A 17,479-nucleotide genomic window follows, 5' to 3' on the forward strand; every position below is an offset into this window, starting at 1 on the left:
AGGATTTACGGTAGATGGCCATCTTTGCTTGTCCCAAATTAAAATTCATAAGTTGAGACTTTTGTTTTGTATTCATTCTATACTTGAAACCCAGGATGAATATATGCATGGAGAAAACCTCTCCCACCCTACTAAATAACCTCTCCAGCAACAAGAACAAAGGCACCAGGCGTCTACACTCCAAAAAACAGTGGAACACAGTCTCTCTCAAAGGAAAACAAGAATTCATTGGATAACATATGATCCAATGTGAGAGTTTGTGACACGTTGTGGGCGTGTAGATCTGCTTTTTCCCCAAAAAAATTACAAAATGTGAAAACATTTTTAGACCACAAATGTTATATGATGGTCCCTGGCACTAACCTCGTGGTTGGACATGGACATACAGTCAGTGGAAAAAGCATTCACATTTTTTACTTTAGTAAAAGTATCAATACTGCAATGTAGAAAATCGAGAAATACTCTGTTACAAGTAAAAGTCCGGAGTTAAAAATTAGTAAAAGTACAAAAATATTGGTATGTAAATGTACTTAAAAGTACCAAGACTATAAAGTAGGCTACTCATTATGCAGAATGTCCCATTTCACAAGTTGTCAAATGTATGACATCTTTTGAAATGATCTGTGAGCTTGTAGATCGGCTATTTTCGAATGGACGAAATGTATATAGGGGTGAAGTGGCTAGTGTAAGTTTTGTAATAATAATCGAAATCTACAAAGTAACAAGTAACTGAAGTTGTCAAATAAAAAAAGGTAGGCCTACTGCGCACATAACAGGCCTTCACATAATGTACATAGACCTACTGTAGTGTGCACAGAACACTATAACTAGCCAGGTTAACATTAGCCCAGTACTGTAGTAGTTCAGGTGAACTAGGGCCGTAAATGGAGAAAGTGCAAACACCAGGTTGAAGTTCATCCATGACGGTCGTGACAGACGATCGTCGTAAGATCAATAGTATATCCATTGTCAAACAAACCAAAATATGACACCTCTGGCAAACACAATAACGCACGCTACACGCGCGCATACACACACACACACAAGAAACTTGCCGCGGGACGCCAGCGCGCAAACACAAACACACAAGATTCTACAGCCCGAAGGGACAGTCATGGGTTTGATTGGTTGTTGTTGGTTGTCAGGGCAATATCACAACCAATCGGTGGACGGCCAACCAATGACAACGCGTTCCGGACCTTTTTTTAGCAAACCCGCCCCCTTTTTCCCCACACACAGACCATTCTTTACCAAACCGGCCCCTTTTTCACCATAGCCACGCCCACCTATATAGCCTTTGAGGAGTGCACGCCCAGATTCCAATCATTCCACAAAGCTGTGTGTAGGAGTTTGGTTGTCCCAAACTCAAAAAGGACATTTATCAGTTACCTCCTGATTCATGACAGAAATAAAGGCATTGACAGCTATTATCCCATGTAAAACTCTCCACTGTATAAAATACTAGAATTCATCCCCCAAAGAAGTGGTTCTCAAACTTTTTCATGTCAAGGACCCCCACAATTACATGTATTTAGCCGCAGACCCACATCTCAAAATGTTTTGTTCCAGGGACCCCCAGAAGCAAAGATTTGAGTTACAAATGATCGCTTAAAAATATATACATATATATTCAAAGATTTGCACACGGCACGAGCTATGAGCTTGTATATCTGCTATTTTTGAATAGCCAAAGTATAAAATATGGTTAAAGGGGTTAAAATGATTGGGACGCTTTGACTAATTTAGCTCGGGACCCCCTGGTACCCCCCAAAGGACCCCGGGGGTCCCCGGACCCCACTTTGAGAACCAATGCCCCAAAGGATGTATACAAACAAGTAGTAATTATACTGATGAAGAAAGAATTTACAAAATAATAGTCCCTGTGTTTTATTAAGACATATGTTGTGAAGTACAGATGTTATGAACACATGCACCTTAACGTTACTGAACACACACCTACATCAGGTTTCTGCCCAACAGTGACGATATACATGATTCAATCTTTTGCATTCCATGCATATCCATTTTTCTTTGTATTTATTTCCTTGCTTGTTGTTTAAATGTTATCAACAAGGTTTTTCAAATGGATTTGGAAACTTTTTCTGGCAATATATTGGTCAAAACATCAGCAATCGGTGGTCTAGGACTCTGCAAAAGTAAATTTAGTAGGACACACGGTTATTGTTCAAAATCAACACGTAGCGCGATACATATCGCATCGTGGCCTCTGTATCGATCGTGAGGTTGTAGGCGATACCTAGTCCTGGTCCAGAGCATTAGTGAGTTCTCTCTAACGCCCTGCCAGGCGCTGGGCTCTGCGCTTGTACAAGGAATTCCACTGCCCAGCGAGGGCTCCAACAGTAGTGAAAATAAACAAAAGCATTTCGCTACACACCTAAACAAAGGCTGTTTTGTGTTGTTGAAAGTCTGTTCTCGGAGGTGGGAAGCCTCTCAGCACCCCACCTTCTCTGTAAAATACACTTTTTGTCCAGAAAAGAAAATATTTCACCGGAAGGAATAAATGTTTTTGGTTGCTCCACAGTGCAACTACAGATCTGGTCAATGAATTTTTTTTTATTGACCTGACCAGATTTTTCCTTTTCCTTGTACAAGCGCAGAGCCCAGCGCCTGGCAGGGCGTTAGAGAGAACACACTAACGCTTGGACCAGGGTTAGGCGATACCGAGCCCTAACGCACCTGTCAGCAACCCCCCCTTTGAGGTGTGCATCAGCCTTCCCCTAAAAGCTCAGCCCCACCAGTATGAATGATCATGTGCCTCTTCAGGTAAGACTGTTTACTAAATCTTTTTTTGCACACGGCACAGGGCAGGGACTTCTCCCCCGTGTGAATCATCATGTGCTTCTTCAGGTCGCTCCATTGACAACAGCCCTGGTTGCACACGGTGCAGTGGAAGGTGTAGTCCCCCGTGTGGATCATCATGTGCAGCTTCAGGTTGAGTTTTTTTGGGAACCTCTTATCGCACACGGCGCACTGAAAGGGCTTCTCTCCCGTGTGGATCCTCACGTGCGATTTGAGCGCGCCGCTCACCTGAAACCCTCTGCCGCACACTTTACAGGTAAAGGGCTTCTCCCCTGTGTGAGCCCTCGTGTGTCTGTCCAGGAATCCCTTTGTAAAAAAAACTTTCCCACAAATCTCACAGATAAAGGGTGAAGGGTTTTTTCCCCTGTATGAGTCATCAAGTGTGTTTTTAGTCCACTCCTGTCTACACAGCCTTTGCCACAAACTGTACAAGTAAAGGGGTATTTGCCTGTGTGAATGATCGCGTGCTTCCTCAGATTTCCCCTTGCATTAAACACTCTGTTACAAACTGTACAAGTGAAGCTTTTCTTCTCGTCGGCATCTTCTCTCTTGTCTGCGAGTAATGTCACCATTGGCCCATCTGGTCCCTGGAGTAGCTTTCGCCGTTCCCCTTTGCAGAGGTGGTTTAGGGCGGGCGGCTCTTGAGTGCCGCATCGTGTCAGCATTTTTTTGCCGCAGCTGGGCCCGACTGGCGTCAACCAGTTGTTGGCGGCGGTGCTGGGTTCGTTCAGCATTTCTTTGGCGCAGCTGGGCCAGGCTTTCGTCATCCAGTTGTTGGCGGCGGTGCTTTTGGCGTTCAGCTTGTCGTTGGCGCAGCTGGGCCAGGCTTTCGTCATCCAGTTGTTGGCGGCGTTGCTGGTGGCGTTCAGCATCTTGTTGGCGCAGCTGGGCCAGCTCTTCGTCGGTTTTGTTTTTGCGTACATGCTGCATCCGTTCCCTGTTGTGACGGCGGCGACGCTCTTGTTTACTCTCCTCTGGGCTATCAGCACCTGCATTAGGCATTGGGCTGTTTGATGGTCGTTTGTTTTTGCGTAGACACTGCATCCGTTCCCTGTTGAGACGGCGGCGATGCTCTCGTTTACTCTCCTCTGGGCTATCAGCACCTGCATTAGGCATTGGGCTGTTTGATGGTCGTTCGTTTTTGCGTAGACACTGCATCCGTTCCCTGTTGAAACGGTTGCGACGCTCTTGTTTACTCTCCTCTGGGCTATCAGCACCTGCACACAAAAAGTTCAGAAACTTAACTTCGGTTGATTATTGCTCCCCTTCAATAATACCAATTGGTATTGTGTTTTATATATTTTTTAGCGTTGATTAGTCACCTTTACAGCTTGTAAGAATCGGGCATTCGTGGAATGAGCAACACAGCTAAATGTGTGGGTAGCGCCCCCAAAAATGTTGCCAAAATCCCCCAATACTCTAGTTTTGAGCAACCTGTCAGCCCACACCTGCTGAGAGGTGTGTGACTGGCACAGGTGTGTGACTGGCACCTGAACATGGGTTCTACAACTCTGTTGAGTTTGTGTTGATGCTCCAAGCAGTAACACTGCCCCCATGGAAAGATGTCACGTTTGTGCCTTCAGGATAAGGCCCATGCAATAAGGCAAGTGGAAGCTGGTGTTCTGTTATGCAGAGTGGCAGCGTTATTTGGTGTCCTGAAGGGACAAACGTGACATCTTTCCATGGGGGCAGTGTTGCTGCTTGGAGCGTCAACATAAACTCAACAAAGTTGCTGAACCCATGCTCAGGTACTACCAGTCACACACCTGTGCCAGTCACACACCTGTCTGTGCCAGTCACACACCTGTGCCAGTCACACACACCTGCCCGCAGGCCGCTCATAACAAGAGCGATTACCAGCAGAAGCATATTGGAGGATTTTGGCATTTTTGGGGGGCGCTACCTACACGTTTAGCTGTGTTGCTCATTTCACGAATGCCCAATCCTTACAAGATATATATATATATATAAATCAGGGGGGTCCCCAGATGTCAGTAAAGTCACAATTTAAGGACTTTTAAGATATTTTTAATACCTCAAGAAAGAAAAGAAAAAATACCATTACTGCATCAAAACTAATCAAAAACTATACTATAAAAACATTGGCCAAATTGTCAAATAATATAAGACAGAGGTACTATTTTGTTTTAAATAGCCGATCTACAAGCAAGGCGTTGTGAGCTTATAGATCGGCTATTTAAAAAAAAAACGAGCTTGTAGATCTGCTATTTCACAATATGTTATCTGTGGCATAGATATATATAAGAAAGGCTAGATGGCTCAAGGGGGCGTCGCAAGCGTAGCTCAACCGCGGCCATCTTGCGACAGTCATTCATAACATTATGTCTATGGTGCATGTACTATTGAAATAACCATAGCGTGCTCAATTTTCATCCGATTTTCAAACGGTTTGGTGTGTTGTAAACACCAAAGATGTAGTTATGATACTGCATACTAATATAATTATAATCATGGATTTTTTATGAAAATAACATTAAGTATGCAGTATCATAACTACATCTTTGGTGTTTACAACACACCAAACCGTTTGAAAATCGGATGAAAATGGACACGCTATGGTTATTTCAATAGTACATGTACCATAGACATAATGTTATGAATGAGCGAGCTGACTGTCGTAAGATGGCCGCCATGTGGCAACGTCGTACTCCATTGGCCAGCAGCGCGGGTGAGTCATCTAGTGTTTATATATATCTATGATCTGTGTCAAACTAAATAAATGCCTCAACTCCTATATTCCAAGTGCTTCTCAGGGTGGGAGGTCCCCTGTTCAAATATGATTGTTTTGGGGGGTCCCCAGTTTACACAAAAGATGCTTTAGAAAGTGGCAATGAGATGCAAAAAAGCACAATAAAACAACGTTAAACAGGATTGTGAGTGATATCTTTCTAATGATAGCTAGATAAGTATATCATATATATGATTATGATATATTACTGAAAGGTTGATAAGATGATGAGACAAAAAGGAAAGAAAGCATGAAACTTACTGAGATCCAGGTGGTCTTCAATTACAACAATTTCAAAAAGTTCCTGATTAATAGAAATGGTCCTGGCAGGCACTGGAGAACTCATCTTCACCTGCAGGCTGGACTCAACAGACTGAGAACTCATCTTCACCTGCAGGCTGGACTCAACAGACTGGTCTGGAAATAAGGAATAGAATAAAGACTTCAATAATTACTTTGGAGTAAATAAACCTCTGTCGTCTTTTACAAAGGTACTAGTGGAGTTATGTCGCAAGGCTACAAGATAGAAGATACACATACAGACAGACAGAAAGAGACGTCTGAATCAATCTCAGAACCTTCACTTAAGCATAAGCAATTGAATGCAAACAACACTAGGCATAACACAATGATTGCAGCACAGTAGAACAATAATATGACTAGGAACGATGCCTCACGGATGAGCCGGTGTGGAGACATAACGCTAGCAGCTAAAGCTAAAGTAAGCAGTTAAGTGTGGGATTAGCAAGAAAGTGGGTAAAATACGGAAAGCGTTAAAAGAATAAAGATAATAAATCAGATTAAATAATAAAACCAAGCACATACCAAGACTGTGCGACTTGATGTCTGGTTCCAACCCGGTGGCTTGCATCGGTTCAACAGAGGCTGGTTCCTGGGGCTACACGCAACGTGAAATCAAAACATCACAATTATTGTCATTATGATTTGCTACAACACAGACCCTTATCCTAAAAGCCAGTGTGCTGACAACACTGGGGCTGCATAGTGCAGTGTTGATTTTGAGAGCAAACTTTGATTTAGTTTTAGTCATAGTCTTTTGAATAAAATTCCATTTAGTTTGTCATATTTTAGTCATCTGAAATGTTTTAGTTTTTGTCTAGTTTTAGCTGTCTTAATATCATAAGATTATGGTCGACTAAATGTACAGTTGATTTAGTCGACTAAAATGCATTTTGCCGGTGCCTTGATGGCGTCTTAATGGCTTGGATTGGATTTTACACTTGGTTGCATGCTGAAAATAGCAGATCTACAAGCTCACAGCGCGTCACAGCACGACACTGTGTGAGCTTGTAGAACTGCTATTTTCAGAGCACAACTCCCGAGCACAACCAAACATAAAATGACTTGTCTTTCAGTTCTACTGGATCTCTTCTCCACTAGATCCCTCACGAACATTTTAGTCTAGTCTTCATTTGTTGACGAAATTGTCAATATATTTAGTCTTAGTTTTAGTCATCATACTACTAAGCTTACTTATAGCAGGGCTTCTCAAAGTGGGTGCCGCGGCACCCTAGGGTGCCTTGACGCAAGTCCAGGGGTGCCTCAGAATACTTTGATAATATTTGGAATTTATCAATGTCACTTCAGTTTAACCACTTAGACCTTCTAAGTGGTTAGCCTACAGTACACAAAGTCTCTCCACCAAAAATAGCAGATCTACAAGCTCACAACGCGTCACAAAGTGACACGTTGTGAGCTTGTAGATCTGCTATGAATGTTCCCCCAGAATAGGAATGCTGGGATTTAAGTGGTTAAACGCCCAAGTATAAAAGTTATTTTCAGTCTTTCCTAAATAATGTAAACAAATATTCTCTCCAATTGTCCTCGTGACATACTGTATCTTTGGGGGAAAGATTTACATATTTACGTACCGTTAATATGAAAAAAGGTGCTATAAAGTAACAATGTAATTCAGGTGTGCCGTGGATGACAAGGTTATTTACAGGGGTGACCTGAGCCAAAACATTTTGAGAACCACTGACTTATAGTATACAAGTGCAAGTAGTGAAATGTTCTTGGGAACCTGTTCCGCAGAACAGTAACATAACAATATAACACAAGATAATAGTAAATTAAAAATAATAATAAATGTAATAATACTGGATGAGATATGAAATAAAGATAGGTAGAGCAGTATTTATGATAAAGCTCTTAAAGACATATCTTATTAGCAGCATTGTCAACAATGTGCAAAAGCAGACGCATAATTTAGCCTACACCGTGAATATATAAACTAATAAAAAAACATACGAGATGCAAAATGAAAATATAATTAGCATTGGGCGTCAACATCTTTTAGATAGGCTACTCACCTCAGTGAAACCTAGCCCGGAAACCAGACGAATCTGCCAGTGCAAAAGAAACAAAACAAGATTTGACATGAAATGTCATTACAGCTTGCCACATTATTATTATTATTATTTCTCCCCCATAGAAAATGACTGCATGCGTTTTAAAAACAGGTCAGCATCATTATGTCCACAAGAGGGCGCTCATCGTCAAATTATTGTCAAGAAAAACAGTGCACTACCACCGTATTTATTTTCTGTCCTCTGACAAATTTAAAGTAGGCTAGTTTCAGTATCATGTTCAATGTACATGTTACATTTAGCGCAAACAATGTATTATACTCTACAGCAGCACAACTCAACCCGCGGCCCCAACGCAGCGTCTTGGCGGCCCCTTATGGTCATTTTTTTTTTTTAAGCACAGGATAAAAATATACATTTCCGTTCAAATATATGGGTTGCTAAATAAAAAAAAAAAAACACATCAATTGTTACAGGTATAATGCATAGTTTTCTATGCATTTCGGGTTTTTTGGGGGGTTTGACCCCCATTTTTTGGGGGTCAAAAAATGGGGGGTCAAATAAGGGACAAAAATGGGGGGTCAAATAAGGGACACGTATCCTGAATATGATGTAAAAATGTACATTTTCTTATAACAATAACAATGTGTAGTGTGTGTTACAAAATCGAAATATCCAAAATAGGACCGTCATTTTTAGCTTGCGGCCCCTTGGACTTTTGGTATTTTGCTGAGTGGCCCCTGAGCCATCTTAAGTTGAGTAGCCCTGCTCTACAGCCTTTAGACTACTGAAAACCAAAGGTCAAATCATAGTTACTGGGCTGAATAGATAGATGACATTCAAAGAATAGTTCACCCAAATAATGACTTTTTTTCTATTGATTAGTCGCCCCATGGAGACTTGAATACATGGATATTTTTGTATTTTTGTCGCATTCCTAAGCCAATAATTTGATGACCAACATCGAAATTAAATATTTCCACCAGATTTTGATTGTCCATACACATTTCTTCTTCTTTTGAAATATTTTCTTTCACATCAGGACATAGTAATGATAACCCACCTATCTCCCAGACTCCCTCCCCTGTCAGAGTTGAGAGTTTGAATGAATGTAGAATTATGTGCAGCATGTAATTTGCATACAGATGTGAGGGGACTTCATTTAATTGACTACATTAAAAAAAATATATATATATATATATTTTAAACCAAAAATCCTCTCACACTGGAGTGTGCCAGTGATTATCCTCCCCTGTGCCAATGTTGGCACCCGTGCCTATTCTGCCTAAGGTTGCCTACCCCTGAATCACAAGCTTAAATGTGAACTTTGAAGAACCCGTTAGCCTACACATGCTAATAATCACTCTATAGGGCACCCGAGTACATTATTCATTATAAAGTATAGGAGCTTCATTGTTTAATGCCACTTTAACCTATTAAGGCCTGGAATGCATCTGTGTCAATTTTTTTTTTTTAACTAAAAAGCATTATTTTACACTTTGGCTATTCAAAAATAGCAGATACACAAGCTCATAGCGCGGCACCGAGTGCCACGCTATGAGCTTGTAGATCTGCTATATTTTTTTTAAAAATCATGACAATGGGATTGAGTTAAAAATGTTTGCTTAAAAAAATGTAAGATGTGCACATATTTTCACGATTTTTTCGAAAAGTGCCACACTGTGAGCTTGTATATCTGCTATTTTTGAATAGGCCAAAACAATCTTACCTCAGTGATACTTGGCCGTGTGGAGGTTGATGTGGTAGAAGCAGGACTTGGCGGCTTTGGACATATTCTTTTTAAAGTCCTCTGCGTTTTGGATGGCATCACTCGGGCCTTTTTAGCCGAACATTCAGACGATGAACCATGGCTAGATGGTGGCGATGCCGAGGCAGCCGCCGCCGCTGCTGGATTCGAACCCGTGTTGGCAGATTCTGCGAGAGAAATAAGCAACCAGGTCTATGAAAACAAGCCCCAAAGACGCGACTATATATATAGGCCACATGAGCACTTTAAACCTGTATGCATTGGATATTTGAAAATAGCCGATCTACAAGCACGTGTATATCTGCTATTTTCAAACAAATCTTGGGAAAAAGGTGAAAATACTTAAATATTTTTAAAATATTTTAACAACACACATCTTGTATGGTGGTCCCGTGCCTGGCATAAAATATTTTCAGATGGGGGGGGGGGTCTGCAGACAAATATATATTAATGTGGGGGTCCTTGACATGAAAATGTTTGAGAACCACTGGTTTAAACAACATTTAGGAAAGAAGCCCAAATGCCCAACTGTCTGGCCCAAAAACACTTTGCGCGTGCATGCGTGAAGTGTCCTCTTTTTGGGATTTCAGAATATGGTCACCCCAAACTAAAGTTTTCAAATAATTGTAGTGGAGTAAAAAGTACAATATTTGTCTCTGTGATTTAATGGGGTAAAAGTATTGGAATTTGGAAATACTCAAGTAAAGTAAAAAAAATACCTCAAAATTGTACTTAATTTTTTTTTGTATAATTATTATTATTATTATTTAATTTTTTAATTGTTACACTTACTCATGTTGTTCTGTTTTACTGTGCTTAACATAGTAAGTTTAAAACCCTCATACCATGCAAATGTTTTGTTTATCACCATTATATGTACACAGAGATAAAGGGGAAAAAAGAAAAGGGAATACAAATGTACCTATGTACCTCTTAGGGCTGGTGAATTAATACTCGAATTTCGAATATTCCTTGAATATGGGGAAAATATGTATATTCGAATATGAAAAGTAATATTTGAATATTACAAAAAATTATAATAATAATAATGTTTATTTGACAGGGAAAATACAAAAAACAATGTATCAAGTTATAAAAACAAACAAAAGATATGTTTTATTGGATCCAAGCACTCGATACATTGTTTTTTGTATTGTTTCTGTCAAAAATATTATTTTTTTGCGTAGACGCTGCATCCGTTCCCTGTTGAGACGGCGGCGACGCTCTTGTTTACTCTCCTCTGGGCTATAAGCACCTGCATTAGGCATTGGGCTGTTTGATGGTCGTTTGTTTTTGCGTATAAGCCGCATCCGTTCCCTGTTGATACGGCGGCGAAGCTCTTCTTTACTCTCCTCTGGGCTATCAGCACCTGCACACAAAAAGTTCAGAAACTTAACTTCGGTCGATTATTGCTCCCCTTCAATAATACCAATTGGTATTGTGTTTTATATATTTGTTAGCGTTGATTAGTCACCTTTACAGCTTGTCAGAATCGGGCATTCGTGGAATGAGCAACACAGCTAAATGTGTGGGTAGCGCCCCCAAAAATGTTGCCAAAATCCCCCAATATGCTTCTGTTGGTAATCACTCTAGTTTTGAGCGACCTGTCAGCCCACACCTGCTGAGAGGTGTGTGACTGGCACAGGTATGTGACTGGCACCTGAACATGGGTTCTACAACTCTGTTGAGTTTGTGTTGATGCTCCAAGCAGTAACACTGCCCCCATGGAAAGATGTCACGTTTGTCCCTTCAGGATAAGGCCCATGCAATAAGGCAAGTGGAAGCTGGTGTTCTGTTATGCAGAGTGGCAGCGTTATTTGGTGTCCTGAAGGGACAAACGTGACATCTTTCCATGGGGGCAGTGTTGCTGCTTGGAGCGTCAACACAAACTCAACAAAGTTGCTGAACGCATGCTCAGGTACTACCAGTCACACACCTGTGCCAGTCACACACCTGCCCGCAGGCCGCTCATAACAAGAGCGATTACCAGCAGAAGCATATTGGGGGATTTTGGCACATTTTTGGGGGGCGCTACCTACACGTTTAGCTGTGTTGCTCATTCCGCGAATGCCCGATTCTTACAAGATATATATATATATATATATATATGAATCAGGGGGGTCCCCAGATGACAGTGAATTCACAATTTAAGGACTTTTAAGATATTTTTAATACCTCAAGAAAGAAAAGAAAAAATACCATTACTGCATCAAAACTAATCAACAAATTATACTATAAAAATATTGGCCAAATTGTCAAATAATATAAGACAGAGGTACTATTTTTTTTAAATAGCCGATCTACAAGCAAGGCGTTGTGAGCTTATAGATCGGCTATTTAAAAAAAAAACAAGCTTGTAGATCTGCTATTTTCACAATATGTTATCTGTGGCATAGATATATATAAGAAAGGCTAGATGGCTCAAGGGGGCGTCGCAAGCGTAGCTCAACCACGGCCATCTTGCGACAGTCATTCATAACATTATGTCTATGGTGCATGTACTATTGAAATAACCATAGCGTGCTCAATTTTCATCCGATTTTCAAACGGTTTGGTGTGTTGTAAACACCAAAGATGTAGTTATGATACTGCATACTTATAATTATAATCATGGATTTTATCATGGATTTTAAATGAAAATAACATTAAGTATGCAGTATCATAACTACATCTTTGGTGTTTAAAAAGTACAATATTTGTCTCTGTGATTTAATGGAGTGTAAGTAAAAGTATTGGAATTTGGAAATACTCAAGTAAAGTAAAAAAAATACCTCAATTTTGTGTTGTTAATAATTTTGTATAATTATTATTATTATTATTATTTAATGTTTTTATTGTTACACTTACTCATTTTGTTCTGTTTTACTGTGAACCCTCATACCATGCAAATGTTTTGTTTATCACCATTATATGTACACAGAGATAAAGGGGAAAAAAGCAAAAGAAAAGGGAATACAAATGTACCTATGTACCTCTTAGGGCTGGTGAATTAATATTCGAATTTCGAATATTCCTTGAATATGGGAAAATATGTATATTCGAATATGAAAAGTAATATTCGAATATTACAAAAAAATATAATAATAATAATAATGTTTATTTGACAGGGACAATACAAAAAACAATGTATCAAGTTATAAAAACAAACAAAAGATATGTTTTATTGGATCCAAGCACTCGATACATTGTTTTTTGTATTGTTTCTGTCAAAAAAAAATATATATATATTTTTTGTAATCATATATTTTTTTATAATAATAATAATAATATTCTAATATATTCTAATACCTGCCAATTATTAAGACCAATATTCGAATATAATTTCTGAGGAAAGTTGACAGCCCTAGTACCTCTGTAACCATGCACTTACAATTTTCCCTAATAAAAATATTAAACAAAAAAAACGACAGTACTTGAGTGCATGTAATCAGTTACTTTCCACCTACTGTGAACTGTGAAGACCCCTGGGAATAAAGAATAAAAGATTCAAACCATGGCTAGACGATGATGATGATAATGATGGCGATGATCCCGAGGCGGCCGAAACCGACGCTGCGGGCTGGAATCCAGCAGCAGCCGGTGTAACCGGACCGGTGTAACCGGACCTCTTCTCGTCCTCTTCCCATCTCCTGAAGGCCGGCAGAGCGCTCTCTAACCTGATTGATTGATTGAATACTTTATTTAGAAAAGACATGGAAACAAACAATACAAGGTCCTCTAAACTGGATCGCTCATAAATGCACAAAGGCTTATTGTCTCCGCCAGGCCGAAAGGCATGGCGAGAGAGTATGTTTTACCCCCTGTCCGTCCGTCCGTGTGTGTGTCCGTCCGTGTGTGTGTGTCCGTGTGTCATTCTGTCATTTTGTGTACAGCTAATCTCCGGCACCGTTGGCTTGATCGCAGCCAAACTGTGCACACACACTCCCTGGATGCCAGAGCAGAACCTCTGCCCTACATTTTTCACATAGGCCTGTTATAGCGCCACCAGAAGGCCGCTTTGTGCAAAACATATTTTTTGACAGTACTCCTACAGATTTTGCCCAAAAATCATGCAAATCGGTACACAGTATCTCTATAGTCATTAAACGAAACTAGTCTTTCAGATTTTTCAGATTCCATCTTGATTGGCTAAAAATGGCTTCCAAAGTTTGTAGAAGTGCTCCGTTTTGAACAAAATGCCTCAAATCATGAACACAGCATGCAATTTCCATGACATTTTGCACGCACATTCCCATTAGGCCGAGGAAGAAATACCACATAAAAATGTTCAAATCAGCCTCATGGTGGCGCTATAACAGGCCCATTTGTGTTTTTACCTATAACTGCACCGATCTGTGTCAAACTCTGTATGCGCACTCCCTAGAGGTCAAGGAAAAACCTTTACCCTGCATTTTTCACTTTTGCCTTTTATAGCGCCACCAGGAGGCCGACTTATGTAAAACATATTTCTTTATATTACTCCTTCCGATTTTATCCAAATTTCACGCAAATCGGTACACATGATCTCTATAGTCATGTGATCAAGCCGGATCTGTTTCATTTTTTATATTCCATCCTGATTGGACTATGCTCCCTGGCACTAAACATTGTCAGATGGGGGGTTAGGTAGCTGTAGAATACAACTCTCGTAGACGTATTTATGATTCTGACGTTTTCAATCTACGAAAGTTGTAGGGTTGATCCCCCATGGGCACAGGGACTTTCTACACTATGCCCCGTAGAGACTGCAAACATGTACAAATTGAAAATAAAGGTGCTTGCCTTACCCCCACGCTGCCGGTATAAACGGACCGGTGTAACCGGACCTCTTCGCGTCCTCTTCCCATCTCCTGAAGGCCGGCAGAGCGCCCTCTAACCTGATTGATTGATTGAATACTTTATTTAGAAAAGACATGGAAACAGTACATGGAAGTACAGTTCACAATACAAGGTCCTCTAAGCTGGATCGCTCATAAAAGCACAAAGGCTTGTTTAAAATGAGATCCCCACGCACTCACATCATGATGACATTTAAGAGACAGACAGATATACACTACTATGCAGAACGTCATACAATCAGCTTACAGGTTACTGGTATGAAAAACAAGAAATATGTACAATAAACAGTTTTAGGAGGAGGGGAGTGTTAGGTTAAGACTTTGACAGGGGCCAATTTGGAATTGCAACCTCCTGAAGGTATTTTTTTAGGGCAGTTTTGAAAGTGAGTAGGGTGTTGTGGTGTATCCAGGGGTGGAAAGTAACTAAGGACATCTACTTAAAGGGGTAGTTCACCCCCCAAATAACTTTTTTTCTATTGATTACTCACCCCATGGAGCCTTGAATTCATGGATATTTTTTTGTTTTTGTCGCATTCCTTCCTTTATTATTTGATTATAATAAATTTAGCCCCATTGATTCCGGTAGGAGACACAAATGCATTTGTGTCTCCTACCGGAATCAATGGGGACACATTTATTATAATCAAATTATTGGCTTAGGAATGTGACAAAAACAAAAAAATATCTATGAATTCAAGGCTCCAGATGGTCAGTAATCAATAGAAAAAAAGTTATTTTGGGGGTGAACTACCCCTTTAAGTACTGTACTTACGTAGAATTTTGAGGTATTTGTACTTTACTTGAGTATGTCCAATTTCCATTACTTTTACTTCTACTCCATTACATCTCAGAGGCAAATATTGCACTTTTACTCCACTACAATTATTTGAAAACTTTAGTTACTAGTTACTTTTCAGATATAAATTATGATACCATAAAACATACATTAACCACTTTAGCACTATTTTATACATAGGCTATTTGAAAATAGCCGATGTACAAGCTGTGAGCTTGTAGATCTGCTATTTTCAAACATTTTAGTGCTTTTACTTTTGATATTTTAAGTACATTGCCAATACTTTTGTGCTTTTAATCAAGTACATTTAGAATTCCGGACTTTTACTTGTAGCAGAGTATTTCTACATTGCAATATTGATACTTACACTTAAGTAAAATATCTGAGTACTTTTCCCACCACTGTACATGGGTAGCTGTAGCATACAACCCCTCGTAGACGTATTTATGATTATCAATCTCGTAGATTGAAGACGTCAGAATCATAAATACGTCTACGAGGGTTGTATACTACAGCTAGTCAGTGGTGGAAAAAGTACTCAAATTCTTTACTTAAGTAAAAGTACCAATACTGCAATATAAAAATACTCTGTTACAAGTAAAAGTCCAGAATTAAAAATTTACTTGAGTAAAAGTACAAAAGTATTGGCATCAAAATGTACTTAAAGTACCAAAAGTAAAAGTACTAAATATTTGAAAATAGCAGATCTACAAGCTCACAACGCGATGCGACGCGTTGTGAGCTTGTAGATCGGCTATTTTCAAATAGCCTAGGTATAAAATAGGTTTAAAGTGGTTAATGTATGTTTCATTATATCATAATTTATATCTGAAAAGTAACTAGTAACTAAAGTTTTCAAGTAAATGTAGTGGAGTAAAAGTACAATATTTGCCTCTGAGATGTAGTGGAGTAGAAGTAAAAGTATTGGAAATTGGAAATACTCAAGTAAAGTACAAATACCTCAGAATTGTACTTAAGTACAGTACTTAAGTAAATGTACTTAGTTACTTTCCACCACTGCAGCTAGTACATGGGTATCCCAATGTTGTGGTGTATCTTGTAGACGACCAGGCCCAATGCAAGTTGCTGTACTCTGTCCTCAAGCAGAAAGAAGAACCTACCTCTTGATCAGGCTGTCACATTTAACACAGAATGAACCTACCTCTTGATCAGGCTGTCACATTTAACACAGAATGAACCTCTACCTCTTGATCAGGCTGTCACATTTAACACAGAATGAACCTACCTCTTGATCAGGCTGTCACATTTAACACAGAATGAACCTACCTCTTGATCAGGCTGTCACATTTAACACAGAATGAACCTACCTCTTGATCAGGCTGTCACATCTAACACAGGAGCGGAAGGATCTGTCCAGGCGGTTGGTCAGAGTCAGGCCCAGGGCGCGGAGTCTCTCGAAGACGTTTTTCTCCCCGTTTGACTCCGTTTCACTCGTTTTCTCAAAGATTAACTTGGAGTGAATCTCGTTCCTCACGCGGCAGAAACGACAATAGTCGTTGATTAAAGCCATTTCTCTGTGTCTCCGTTCTTTATAATAATAATAATAATCATTAATAATCAACCGTTCTTCTCTAAAGTCTTCTTTTACGCGCCGAGTCCACCAGGCTGGCTTTGTTTACAACTTCACTTCACTTCACTTCCGGCACTTGTGTGTGACGTAGCAGAGCAGTGTTCTTCTTCTTCTTCTTCTTCTTCTTCTTTGGTTTTATGGCGGGTCGCAACCGTTTGCTTTTAGGTGCATACCGCCACCTACTGTACCGGAGTATGTAGTCTGACTCCCTACATTTCTCTATTCCATTCACCGTTATTGTCTCCGCCAGGCCGAAAGGCATGGCGAGAGAGTATGTTTTCGCCCCTGTCCGTCCGTCCGTCCGTCCGTCCGTCCGTCCGTGTGTGTCCGTCCGTGTGTTCGTCATTTCTGTCATTTTGTGTACAGCTAATCTCTGGCACTGTTGGCTCGATCACAGCGAAACTGTGCACACACACTCCCTGGATGCCAGAGCAGAAACCTCTGCTCCAAATGTTTCACATGGGCCTTTTATAGCGCCACCAGGAGGCCGATTTGTGCTAAACACATTTTTGGACAGTACTCCTACAGATTTGGGCCAAAAAAAAAACAAATCGGTACACAGTATCTCTATAGTCATTAAAAGAAACGTCTCATTTCAGATTCTTCAT

General features: G+C 40.1%; 1 protein-coding gene across 1 annotated transcript; it reads right to left on the bottom strand.

Moving 5' to 3' along the window:
• Positions 1-2,346: 2,346 nt before the first annotated feature.
• LOC308075976 (uncharacterized protein) lies at positions 2,347-16,891 on the bottom strand. Its single transcript, XM_080416024.1, has 9 exons — positions 16,609-16,891; positions 14,434-14,523; positions 13,160-13,323; positions 10,923-11,036; positions 9,629-9,834; positions 7,903-7,935; positions 6,395-6,467; positions 5,831-5,986; positions 2,347-4,037 (listed from the first exon to the last, which is right to left on the bottom strand). The coding sequence occupies exons 1-9, from the start codon at positions 16,809-16,811 to the stop codon at positions 3,322-3,324; spliced, it is 1,755 nt and encodes a 584-aa protein (XP_080272150.1). The 5' UTR covers positions 16,812-16,891; the 3' UTR covers positions 2,347-3,321.
• Between the last annotated feature and the right edge of the window lie 588 nt (positions 16,892-17,479).

The sequence above is a fragment of the Gymnoscopelus braueri genome, assembly GCF_963280865.1.
Source record: "Gymnoscopelus braueri genome assembly, chromosome: 20".
Taxonomy (NCBI): Eukaryota; Metazoa; Chordata; class Actinopteri; order Myctophiformes; family Myctophidae; genus Gymnoscopelus; species Gymnoscopelus braueri.